Here is a 10,901-nt window from a genome sequence, read left to right on the forward strand (position 1 = left end):
TGATCCGACAAAGCGTCTCAAACTCGTATCTGACGTCAGCTTCGTGCTGTTCTGCTCTCCACGGGCACGCGCGCCCGAAGGCCACCTGCGTGCGTTTGCGCGAGAGGTCGCAGCAGATATGGCTTTGCATCAGATGTGTGTCATCTAACAAATCTACACAAGAAAAACAGCGCTGACAGCAGAAGATGCCTTTTCTGTATTCACGACTGCGCCACACTTATTTGGAGCAACTTTGGTGAATAATTTCGGACCGCAGGAGGGCACACACTGAAAAATGGCAGAACATGAACAATTAATTATTCTTGTGGACAACTAATAAGATTTACTGCAGTAAGCGCACTGATTAAGTACATTTCATGGTGATCATGCACAATTTAGCTGTCAAGCATATCCACTGTTTATCACCCTGGGACAGACATTTTTGAATTTTGTCACATGGAGGAAACCATCATGACAACCTCAGGGTGACCCCAATTATCCCCCTAATGTGATTTAAAACTATTAAATAGCACAACAACATTAGCATTTGAAATAAACATAAATATCTGGAATTCATTATTCTGTTCAGTGTCTTGTTGCATGCTTTGGGATGTTTCTCACCTATTAGCTGTTGTGATGCTGATTAACAAGTAAAAGCTAAATGGCAAAACTGAGCATCAGAGGCAGCAGGTGTGAAGGAGATCAATCAATAAATTAAAAAAGGAATATATATAGATAGATAGATAGATAAATGGGGTCTTTACATTACTGTACTCCTGAATAGTATGCAATAAAAAGTTCAAAATAATTCAAAAACTGTTCTTCTCACAAAGACAAATAACACCCAATACCCATAGCATGAAGTAAAAAAAAATAGATTAAGTTTTTGTTTTTTTTTTTTAACATTTCTGCAGCCCAGCAACAGAAGAAAATGTTGTCATTGTTTCTGCAATCCAGAGAAACTTAATCCAAGACGCCTACTAAGCAGCAAACCACTGCAGATCTTTGTTTTAAGACCAACAAACAACAAAACTGGTTGTGCAGTTTTTTTTACAGAGACAATGTTGCTTTACCTGCAGGGATAATGGACCAAAAAGCTGTTTTTTTTAACCAAGACCTCGCAGAATTTCCTGCTGGGATAGAAGCCCAAAAGGCAATGTTTTTTTTCAAGATTTATCCCTGATTACCTGCTTGGTCAGTGGGAAGAAAAGCAATGGTTTTGTATCAAGACGTTAAGTTTTAACAAATGCTATATAATAATGTGCAAATGTAACATATCCAAACGTAGAATGGCAACATTTTTTATGGTAATTGAGTTGCTGTCATGGCTAAAACAGAAAAATAAGCTCATTGGTCAATATTCCAAGTAGGAGCTGTGATAAATAACCCTCCAATACATAGCATCATTTAAGTGCTTTATTTACCACTTGTAGCTGTAACAGTCAAGCTGATGTCTCCATTTCACATGCAAGAACAACTGATTCAGCCTTTGCTCATACTGAGCGGATATAGGATCATGACCTTTGGTTAAGCTTATTGTTGTCAGGGGAACCAACACATAAATTATGCTGTTTATGATTGAAAAACCCAATAAATGCTGTTTTTCCTGACTTTGGTCTGTTCAACCCTTTTGTGCATGCAATAACAACCTTATCAGAGGTAATTAGTGTTAAGTGTTAAGAGGTAGAAAATAAATAAGTGGGCAAGGACAGTCTGGAGGACTTTTAGTGTCTTCTTGGAGACATTGTGCACACATTTAGTTCCTAACACCTAATAGGAAAAACTGTGAATGGCAACAATAAATAAAACTAGACAGTGAATGTAGGGGGTGATAAAGGCAGTGAGTGAAATGACAGAAACAGGACTGAATTATCACAGCTTATAGAAATTATAGAAAATACTACCTGATAAACACTTGCCTTGTGGGAATTCATGCCAGCATATTAAGTTCAATATCAACCCACCAAAAATGTAATCAAAAAGTAGAACACAGTCAGTCCTTTTCATTTACATTTTCTGCCCGAATGAACTCTTAATAAAACAAAACCTATACAAGAGTGTTGGGAATGTTCACCGTCGAATGAGGTGAAGAGCTGAGATTGACCCGTGTGTTTCTTCACAATGACCACACAACCTTGGGTGAACTCTATTTCCACTTTCATTATTGTGGCCTCTTGCTCCCAGTGCTCCTGTCCCTCAATCGTTTTTGTGCATCCTTACACATCCAGGGTCTGTACAAAAGCTGCAGAACCAAGGCTGCAACTGCTCAATGAAAAGGCTAAGACAGGGAGAGGGGGTGGAAGAGAACATTTTTCTTTTATGCACGATATTTGTAAAGGTCTCTGCTTTAAGTGACATTAAAAATAGTTGATTTAGCGATGTCGCTGGTCCGAGGACATTGTAAGAAATTAGAGCTGGACAATGTATCAATATCATGACATGAGACTAGATACCGTCTTAGATTTTTTTCATATTGCAATATATTTAACTATTGTCTTTTCCTGTTGTCTGTTTAAGAGGCTGCATTTAATAATGCAGCCTCTTAAACAGACAACAGGAAAAGACAATAGTTATGATGTAATTTTTCAGAACTTAACTGACTATTCGATCTGTTCTATTATTTGCCTTTACCAACAGTCTTTATATTCCCATTACTGATGATTATATATTAAAAAAATCTTACTGTGGAAATATTTTGTGAAAGCACCAATAGTCAAACCTACAATATCAGTGCAATATCAATATCAAGGTAGTTAGTCAAAAATATATTTGATTCTTTTTTTTAAATATATGTATCACTCGCCCCTAACTGGCTTTCTTTAAAAATCAACCAAAACTGGAGAGAAGTTATTTGTAAGTTGGAGGTACTTTAGGTCAAAATATTGTGATATTTGGCTTCTTCCATGTTGTCCTGTCCGATAAAGAAATATTTTCACAGCTTGACTGAAAGTACTTGTAATGAGTGTGAATAAGAAATAATACAGAAATATTACAAAATAATGCAACAGCTGAGAAGTGAGGGATAACTAATGTCATGGAAATTGTTGTTGAAGACTAATTTGGCAGTTGATATAATCCAATTTATTCTCACACATCTGTGCAGACAGCTGACAGGAGAAGTTTGCCTTCAGGGCTTTCTGACAGAAAACCTATACTTGGTTAGGTTTAGGAAAAAGATTATAGTTTGGGATAAAAACATATACATTTCTGACAGAAAACCCAGAAGGCAAACTTCTCTCATGTAGATGAGGATTAATGGCATGACATTGGTTCCCAACCTGGGGGACATGACCCAAAGACCAAGGCCTTCTTGATTTTAAGAGGTGGAAGAAAATTAAAAAAAAAAAAAGAATAAAATAAAAATACAATAGGTCTATATCTCAGCATTTAATTCATTTCTATTAAGAAAAAAAAATGTTTTTTTTTAATATTTAAGTTGAAATTATTATTCAAAATATATATTTTGCAGGATAAGCGAACAGTGAAGTCTTGGAACATGAGCTATACTGAGAGAGCCGTCACTCCTACTTAACCGCCTCGTCTTGCTTTAGAAAAGTATGCAGGTCAGCCATCAAGAAAAATGGCCAAACCATTAACAGAAAATGATCAATCAAATTTCATCCACCTCTCTGATTTTACACAAACGTCCTACAGTTAACTGCTTTCACAATTTTGTACAGTTTATCAGTTGTTCTGTGCTGTTATTGTTTCCATTCCATACAACATAAATATTCATGAAATATGCCTCCTAGTTACGGGGCTTTTAACTTACTCAATGATTAAAAAATGTGTTCCTGAAGGAAAAACACTGCTGTATATCTAAGAGGGGAATGTAGCATCAAACCAAGAAAAGAATCCATCAGTACAATTTTTCCAGGATCTGCAACCTTCAGCTATAAATGTGTTTTCTTCCCACTTTGACTTCAACATGGTCGCAATGCTAGAAGCCACATCTGGAGTACAATACCATCCTTACCTTGACAACAACAGGTCTTTTCACAGCATCTGTCACTGATGCACACGGATGATGTCACTGCGTGGAGAAGGGCTTTGGCAGGCTGGACACAAGATGTGATTGGATGTTGACACAGTAACAGAGTTTAGTGGTTGTGAATCCCTCCGCAGACAGGAACCGCAGAGCAAGTGTCCGCAGGTTAGACGGTATGTGGATGATGCAGATTTGGAATAAACGGAGACCGAACAGGAACATGCGGAGCACGTCTTCTCACCTGGCAAGAAAAGGAGAAGTTAATCAGATAGTCAATGGAATTTTATTGATTTAATATTACTCATCCAAAACACTTTACACATTCCCATACTGTTAGACTGTTAATACAGTACTAAAGTCATTCACATGTTTTTAAAAGCATTTCACGCGTTCTTTTGTTATGTGTCGTAGAGTAAGTCTAGTCTAAGGCATAAATGAAAGGGGATATGGAACACCGGGAGAAAATAAATGTGTCACAAACCGTGACACATAGACACATAGTAGGTCTATGTTATGTCGATAGCTATAGAAATTAAATTTGCCTTCATGTTACTTTTATGAAAGGCATCCACAGACGATTACTATGACAATTTTATTACACACAACAAAATTCCATGACTTGGCCAAAACTTTCAACAATTTTGACTAATTCCACGACTTTTCCAGGCATGAAAAATGTGATTTTGATTTTCCTAGAATACCTCACATCAATGAATCAGCCAGGTGTTTTGTACATGTGTTTGTGAGAAAGAAAGGGATTTATTTCGAGTTCTGGATATCAATATTATGCTGCAATTTGAGAAGTAAAATATCCAAGTTGTTAACTTTCTTTTTGCTGTATCACCTTTGAATCCACTGATATCACTTCTATAGAACTAAAAAGACTATAGTTATCAACTTTTAAAAGGGAGAAAGATACAACCTTTTTAAAGGCACCTTTCACATTTTGTATCTTTTGACATTAAAACATTTTTGGACGGAGTGTTTCAAAGACTTTTCTTAAAACCTACCTGTTGGCATGCTGGAAGTGCCTGCACTCTGACTGTGCTGAGATGTCTTCAGTGGTTCAGAGCCAGCTCGTCTCTGTTGGGGTAAGTTTGAGGTGAAGGAGGGTCGGCCCTGCAGGGCGGAGAAGAGGGCCTCATCAAGACTGTCTGACAAACGCTGCTCATGAGAGCTGCAGCTGGGGACTGAAGTAGGAGGGGGATGGAGTAATTATCAACAAAACACATAAGTCAGCAGGAAATATGGTGAAGACATGTTTTACGTCAGGTTCACACTGGACGCGGGAGCAGTGCACGACGGCAACCTCACACCGTACTGAAGCGTGTTTCACACTCGCGGTGTTCACACTGGCACCGTTGTGGCTGTGAGTTCTGCATTTCCACATTTACAAGCACACATTCCACTCAGCTGTGAAGTCGTGCAAGCTCCTGCAATGTCAACAACACGGTTTTGCAAATATTTCAAAATGTCAACAACTGATGGGATTCTGTCAACAGAGACATTGTCAGAGGACTTATATTTTGAAATGGGAGCAGGACAGGCTGAATAAAACAGATGTCTTCAGTTTCACTGTCAATTCCTGCTGACAACTGCGTGCGGCATGCAGAAAAAAAATGGCGAGCCACCGTTTCTCTAGATGCACTGTGGCTGTACTAACTTGGTAACACGGGTGCGAAAAAAACAGAAAAATCTGGTTCAGCCATGAGCGTGCAATGCTTCCTCGTCCGGTGTGAACGCGGTGTTACAGAACAAATGCTCACCTGAAACTGCATCGAATCTTGGTCTTTTTGTTTGAGGTAGCAGTTGCTTCTCAGCCGTCAAATCATCTGTCAATTTTTTGGAAATTCCATTTAGATCTGTTTTTTTTCTTCTCTCCAAATCTGATTTACTGTCTGCGCTGTCTTCAGGCCGGGAGTTAAATGTGAGATTCCGATTATCCGATGAATGTCCCCGTCCGGTGTCTTCCATTTGTGTGGTCCTGTTTGTGTTTCTGCTTCCCGCATTATATTGATTATCAGTATTGTTTATTGAGCTCTCACTGAGACACTGGGAGTACTGGGACTGTCCATCTACCTTGGAGGCTACAAGTCTTGAGGCCTGTGGGTTCTCTCCCTCCCCTCGTCTCCCCAACACCCCGTCTTTCCTCACCATCCCACTCTGCAGGAGGAAGTGGTCAATGCGGCCTTTCAGTGTGGGGTTAGGAAGAGGCTGGGAGGTTGAGGTAAACGGGACGCCAGTGAAGGGATCATTTGGGGGTCGGCCCCAAGTTGCTTCCCTTTTCTGGTGCTCCTCCAGTGTGCTGTTGTCCACTGACACACCGCTGGGCAGCAGCATGGGCAGCATCATCACCTCCTGGGTTATGGGGTCAAGGAACTCTTCGGGGATGGAAGGATCGCTTGAGTCAGAAAAAAGGTTATTAAACAGGTTATTATGAACATTGTAAAAAAATGACATCCTTTATTGATGCAGATTAAATGGGTATTTATTGTTTTAAAGGCTTCATAAACACATACCTTGGAGGTGTGGCAGCTTGCATTGATGGTTTTGTCTGGCTCACAGAAGACGCAAAAAACACAGGTCTTGGCAGCTGTCTTTTACTGGCCTCGTGGACTCTTTTAATCCTCTCCACTTCTTCTGCAGGGCAGCAGCGAGCAGGTTGCCCCCACACAGCCAAAGCCTTGAGCCCCAGAGCAGACGCTGCACCGCCCCATGGCACGCTCACGCGAAGTTGTGTCACAGCGCCTAATGAGAGCAGACCCCGACTCCACAACTCCTCTTGCCGACAGTTCGCAGGTTTTGGAGTTGGTGTGGAGAGAAACGGGGGCCTGGGGCTAAAATTTGAACGTGTAAAACAAACTTGAGTTTCCTCCCTCAGTTCGCATCGACCTACCAGTTTAAACTCTGGTCCTGGATTACTGGATTCAGTGTTTGACTGACACTTGAAAGCATGGCCTCTTTGTTGAGGCTCATCTGGAGCTTCTTCAGCCCACTGTTGGGCCTGAAGCCTCCAATGATGGCCGTTACTCTGGCGAGATTTACTGTCCTGCTCTTGTTGTTTTTGTCTGCTCTGTTTCCGGTCCTTTCCCTGCATTTGTTGCCTTGGCTGAACCCGTTCCTGGCCTTGGTCTGTATTCTGGGAGGGTAGAGGATCAGAGCTGGTGCTGATCTCCAGTCTCTTGCAGGCCTGTCCTCGGTCCATCCCCCAGGGCCACAGCTCCACATCCACCCTGCACAGCTCCACCTGGAAGCCAAACTTCAACGTCACCTGTAAAGAGAAAGTGGACGTCACTCAATTAATTACAGAGATTACTTTATTACTTGTGTTGCCACAGATCCTACACACTTTTTCAAGTTTTGCAAATATTAAGATGCTAAAAAAACATAATATGGATGCTGTTAGAATTAAAAGATAGCACAAGATAAGCTTTTGAGTGAGTAGGTAAGTGTGTGTATGTGTGTGTATGTGTGTGTGTGTGTGTGTATAGAAGCACTTAATCATGACCTTCTCAGGAATTTTTACACTCCTGAACTGTAGATGTATAGAGGAGCCGCATGATGCCCACATGGGTTAGAATATGCTTTGTGTATTTTTTCCTTAACTATTAGTAAAAAAGTAAACCAAAGTAAGCCAGGCAGCATTACATTACCTGTACAGGTGGACGCAAGAAGTACTCGAGCTTGAAGCCCCGCCGCCGTAGAGCCGGGTCGGCTGACACAAGGTTTGTGACATCATAGCCATCTGCACACAGCTGCAGTTGAAAAACAAATCAAATAGAAATTTAAATAAATATGCAGCACTAGCTAACATTCAACAATGATTTTTTTCTTAAGTGGACAGCAGACAAATGCAAGCAAAACAAGTCATCAAAATGATTTAAACCATTTCATCAGGTTTTCAATTTTAAATCAGTGTCTGTCCAACCTGAAAAAAGGTTAATTTTTAAGCCTAATGTTAGTCATGGTGTTAATTTCACATTTACATTACAGAGGGCTTGTCTCCTTGTAAATATGGCTAAGAGCGGCACACTCAAGTGAGACTAAACACCATAAACGTTACAGGAAACTGTAAAAAAAAAAAAAAAAAAAAAATCACCTGGAAGGTGAAGGTTACAATGTAAAAGACCATGAAGAAAAAGTGAGGTATAGGATGAGTAAAAAAATATAATCGAACATGTTTTATCCTGAGTGTGGAGAAAAAACAGTAATAATCGGATTACAAAAAGTACAATAAAAAAGAACATCACAAGGTCATTTGTGATTCAGTCGCCCACACACCACTTAGTCCCTCTGCTTCTTTATTCTATGTCCTCCATCTCTCTCCTTTGCTGTTTCGTGTCCATCTAAGCCGATTCTTCCTGCTCGTCTCAACACATATGGGACCTTTTCATTAACTTTGTAAAGGATGAATAAGGTGAGTGCAGTTACATGCGCTCTCTCCTCAATGGGAACAATTGAAAAAAGAAAAAACGTACGTGAACACAGGCCCTGGGACATTACCAAGCTTAGAAATTAGGGATTTCGCTCATTTTATGTACCAACAAACCGCTGCTAACAATCGTTAGTCTACATGTCACTTACCAGCAGCAGATTTCCACACAGGAAAGCATTGTACATGTTAAATTAAAAAATACAATACAGTACAGGTCCAGTTACGTCACAGGTCCATTAAATGTGTCGCACCTTGTTGCAATGGACTGTTGTACAAAAGGGTGGCAGACAGAGATTCACGACCATGTTCTCCAACCTGCAAAGACACAGATTGCTTTTAGAGCTATATATGTTCCTTTACGTCAACTATAGTCAGTTTATAGTTCAAGGTAAAAAAAGTATTGAATGAAAACATCTCCTCCAACACTGACTCACATTGGTAAACCAGCATTGTTAGAAAGTAATCACATTTTTTGTGTTTACAGTACACCTTTTGTAAAGTACTTTGACAACATGACCTTCATTGACTAACTGACTCACCTACCATCTTCAAGGTTCAACAGTGAGTTCAACAATGTAAGCCCATACCAAAGTTGCACCGATTTATCGGCCGCACGGTGGTATTAGTATTACCAATATTTGCCTTGTTGCCATCGCCTATCGGCCTTTTCTGTTGTGTCCCATCAATTTTGTGCCGCCTAATAAGCATGGCTCGAGACTAACGTCGTCCCGGGGACAATAGAAAACATGTTTTGAATAAACAGATCGACATGCCAGGAGACGCACCGTGTTTTAACCCTGATGATGCGACAGTGCAAACAACAAATCTGAATTGACACTGGCAGGAGACGAGCCAGTTAACATTAGCCAAATGTAATCATGTAAAATGCAGTTTTTGCAGAGAGACTTGAATTAAAACAGTTGTTTGAAGGAGAAATGTGTTAATGTTTATACAGCAATATAATAATAGATATTGGAGAGGGATTTATGATATTATTATTATTATTATTATTATTAATAGATAGTAAAAATACTTTTAAAGCAGTTTTTCATGTAATAAGAGGTCCAATATGTATGACTGATTTTTTTTTATGAATGAAGATTTCTTTATGTCCCTGGAACAAAAGGAGAAATATATAACAACAAAAACAAATTAAACAACAACAAAAAACATCAATATCTAATTGTTATTGTAAACATTGGTATCAGCCTGAATAGCACATTCACACTAATTGTTGTTACACACTGAAAAAAAACTGCAACTTCCATTTACATTTGTCATTTGGCCACTTAGTCCAAGTACAATTCAACAAAATGGTAACATTCATGGTAATTCAACACAGAAAATAAATTATCCATGAAGAACACATGGCTGCCACAAAGGTTGTTGCTGAAATATTTAGCTGACAAATCGATTAGTCACAAAATATTATGAACGGCTAAACAATCAATGAATTGTGTAATTTAGCTTCTTAAATGTGTCTTAATCTTAAATGTTTATTTGTTTTGTAAATTAAATATCTTTGGGTTTGCTTTGCTGCTATTTTTGTCATATATTAAAGTCATCCATATCTATGGTTTAACTCCCAGTCGGGAAAAAAATAAATAAATGAATAAACAGAATTAAGCTGAACGTATGGTGGCAATATTAACCTTTCTTTTCTTTTTCTGTATGATTGGTTGGTATAAAGATGAAGATGGATGGATACTGAAAATCAAGCGTGCCTCAAGCACGTTAGATTTACAAATAACTGAGTCCTTTGCTGACTCGTTTATTATTCAGCTTAACGTTACTGTACACTGCTAACACAAACCCTTAAATTAATGTTGCATTTCATCTCGGGAACTGACTGTATTACGTTGTAATTATCTGTACAAATTGAAAAATATTCATGATTGTAAGGCTGGAGGTTTTAGGCCTCACAAATAACTTAATTACCGGTCAAAACATTGCACTGTATATTTTAACAAAGCCAACCTGAACGTATCGTTCATAGTTAAGCTCGCTGTCACAGCATGTAACGCATTACAGGCATGTTAGGCTAATAACGTTACGCTATACGTAGCTATCAATATGATGTTGGCTGTGTTAACATTACCTCAGTAAACTAAGGCAGACAAACCTTACGTTTCTTGCTCGCTGACAAACGTGCCTGTTTTGACTCTTTATTTAGCTCCTTCGACAAACTCTGGAGGAAAGCTAACAGCTCCTAGCCATTAGCTAACTTATCCGGAAAAACTATGGAAGCCGAGAAAGGACATACTTTTCATTTGTACTTGCGAGATTCACCATTGTCCAATTGATGCAACAGGTGTTGAGTAAATTAAGCAAGAAATTATATTTATGGGGTTCTTACCTCGCCAAAACCCTTTAAAAATTTATACTTGGTCATCTCTAACTATATTTTAGATATCTACAAATGCATGTTAAATAGAATATGGTTTTATATTCAGTATCATATTACTTTTATTTCATTTTTTAAATTATTTATTTTTAATT

General features: G+C 38.9%; 1 protein-coding gene across 5 annotated transcripts; it reads right to left on the reverse strand.

The window, feature by feature from the left end:
* Positions 1 to 181: 181 nt before the first annotated feature.
* ubox5 (U-box domain containing 5) lies at positions 182 to 10,610 on the reverse strand. 5 transcript variants are annotated; one of them, XM_042487913.1, is made up of 8 exons: positions 10,525 to 10,600; positions 8,654 to 8,717; positions 7,621 to 7,722; positions 6,487 to 7,238; positions 5,734 to 6,368; positions 4,978 to 5,157; positions 3,956 to 4,208; positions 182 to 267 (listed from the first exon to the last, which is right to left on the reverse strand). In XM_042487913.1, exons 2-7 carry the CDS (start codon positions 8,705 to 8,707, stop codon positions 3,988 to 3,990), a joined length of 1,944 nt encoding a protein of 647 aa, XP_042343847.1. In that variant the 5' UTR covers positions 8,708 to 8,717; positions 10,525 to 10,600; the 3' UTR covers positions 182 to 267; positions 3,956 to 3,987. The 5 variants fall into 5 exon arrangements, 4 of the variants coding, with proteins under 4 accessions (XP_042343847.1, XP_042343846.1, XP_042343849.1 ...); XM_042487912.1 differs by lacking the exon at positions 182 to 267 and adding an exon at positions 874 to 2,257 and having other exon boundaries at positions 10,501 to 10,610; XM_042487915.1 differs by lacking the exon at positions 182 to 267 and adding an exon at positions 874 to 2,257 and having other exon boundaries at positions 10,530 to 10,599.
* Positions 10,611 to 10,901: the final 291 nt, after the last annotated feature.

This window comes from Plectropomus leopardus, chromosome 6 (genome assembly GCF_008729295.1).
Source record: "Plectropomus leopardus isolate mb chromosome 6, YSFRI_Pleo_2.0, whole genome shotgun sequence".
NCBI classification, from domain to species: Eukaryota; Metazoa; Chordata; class Actinopteri; order Perciformes; family Serranidae; genus Plectropomus; species Plectropomus leopardus.

Coding starts and splice junctions, on each gene's coding strand:
- ubox5 (XM_042487913.1), bottom strand. CDS start 8,707: ATGGTCGTGAATCTCTGTCTGCCACCCTTTTGTACAACAGTCCATTGC. Junction 7,723..8,653: donor CAACAGTCCATTGCAACAAG/GTGCGACACATT, acceptor TTTCAACTGCAG/CTGTGTGCAGATGGCTATGA. Junction 6,369..6,486: donor CAAGCTGCCACACCTCCAAG/GTATGTGTTTAT, acceptor TTCTGACTCAAG/CGATCCTTCCATCCCCGAAG.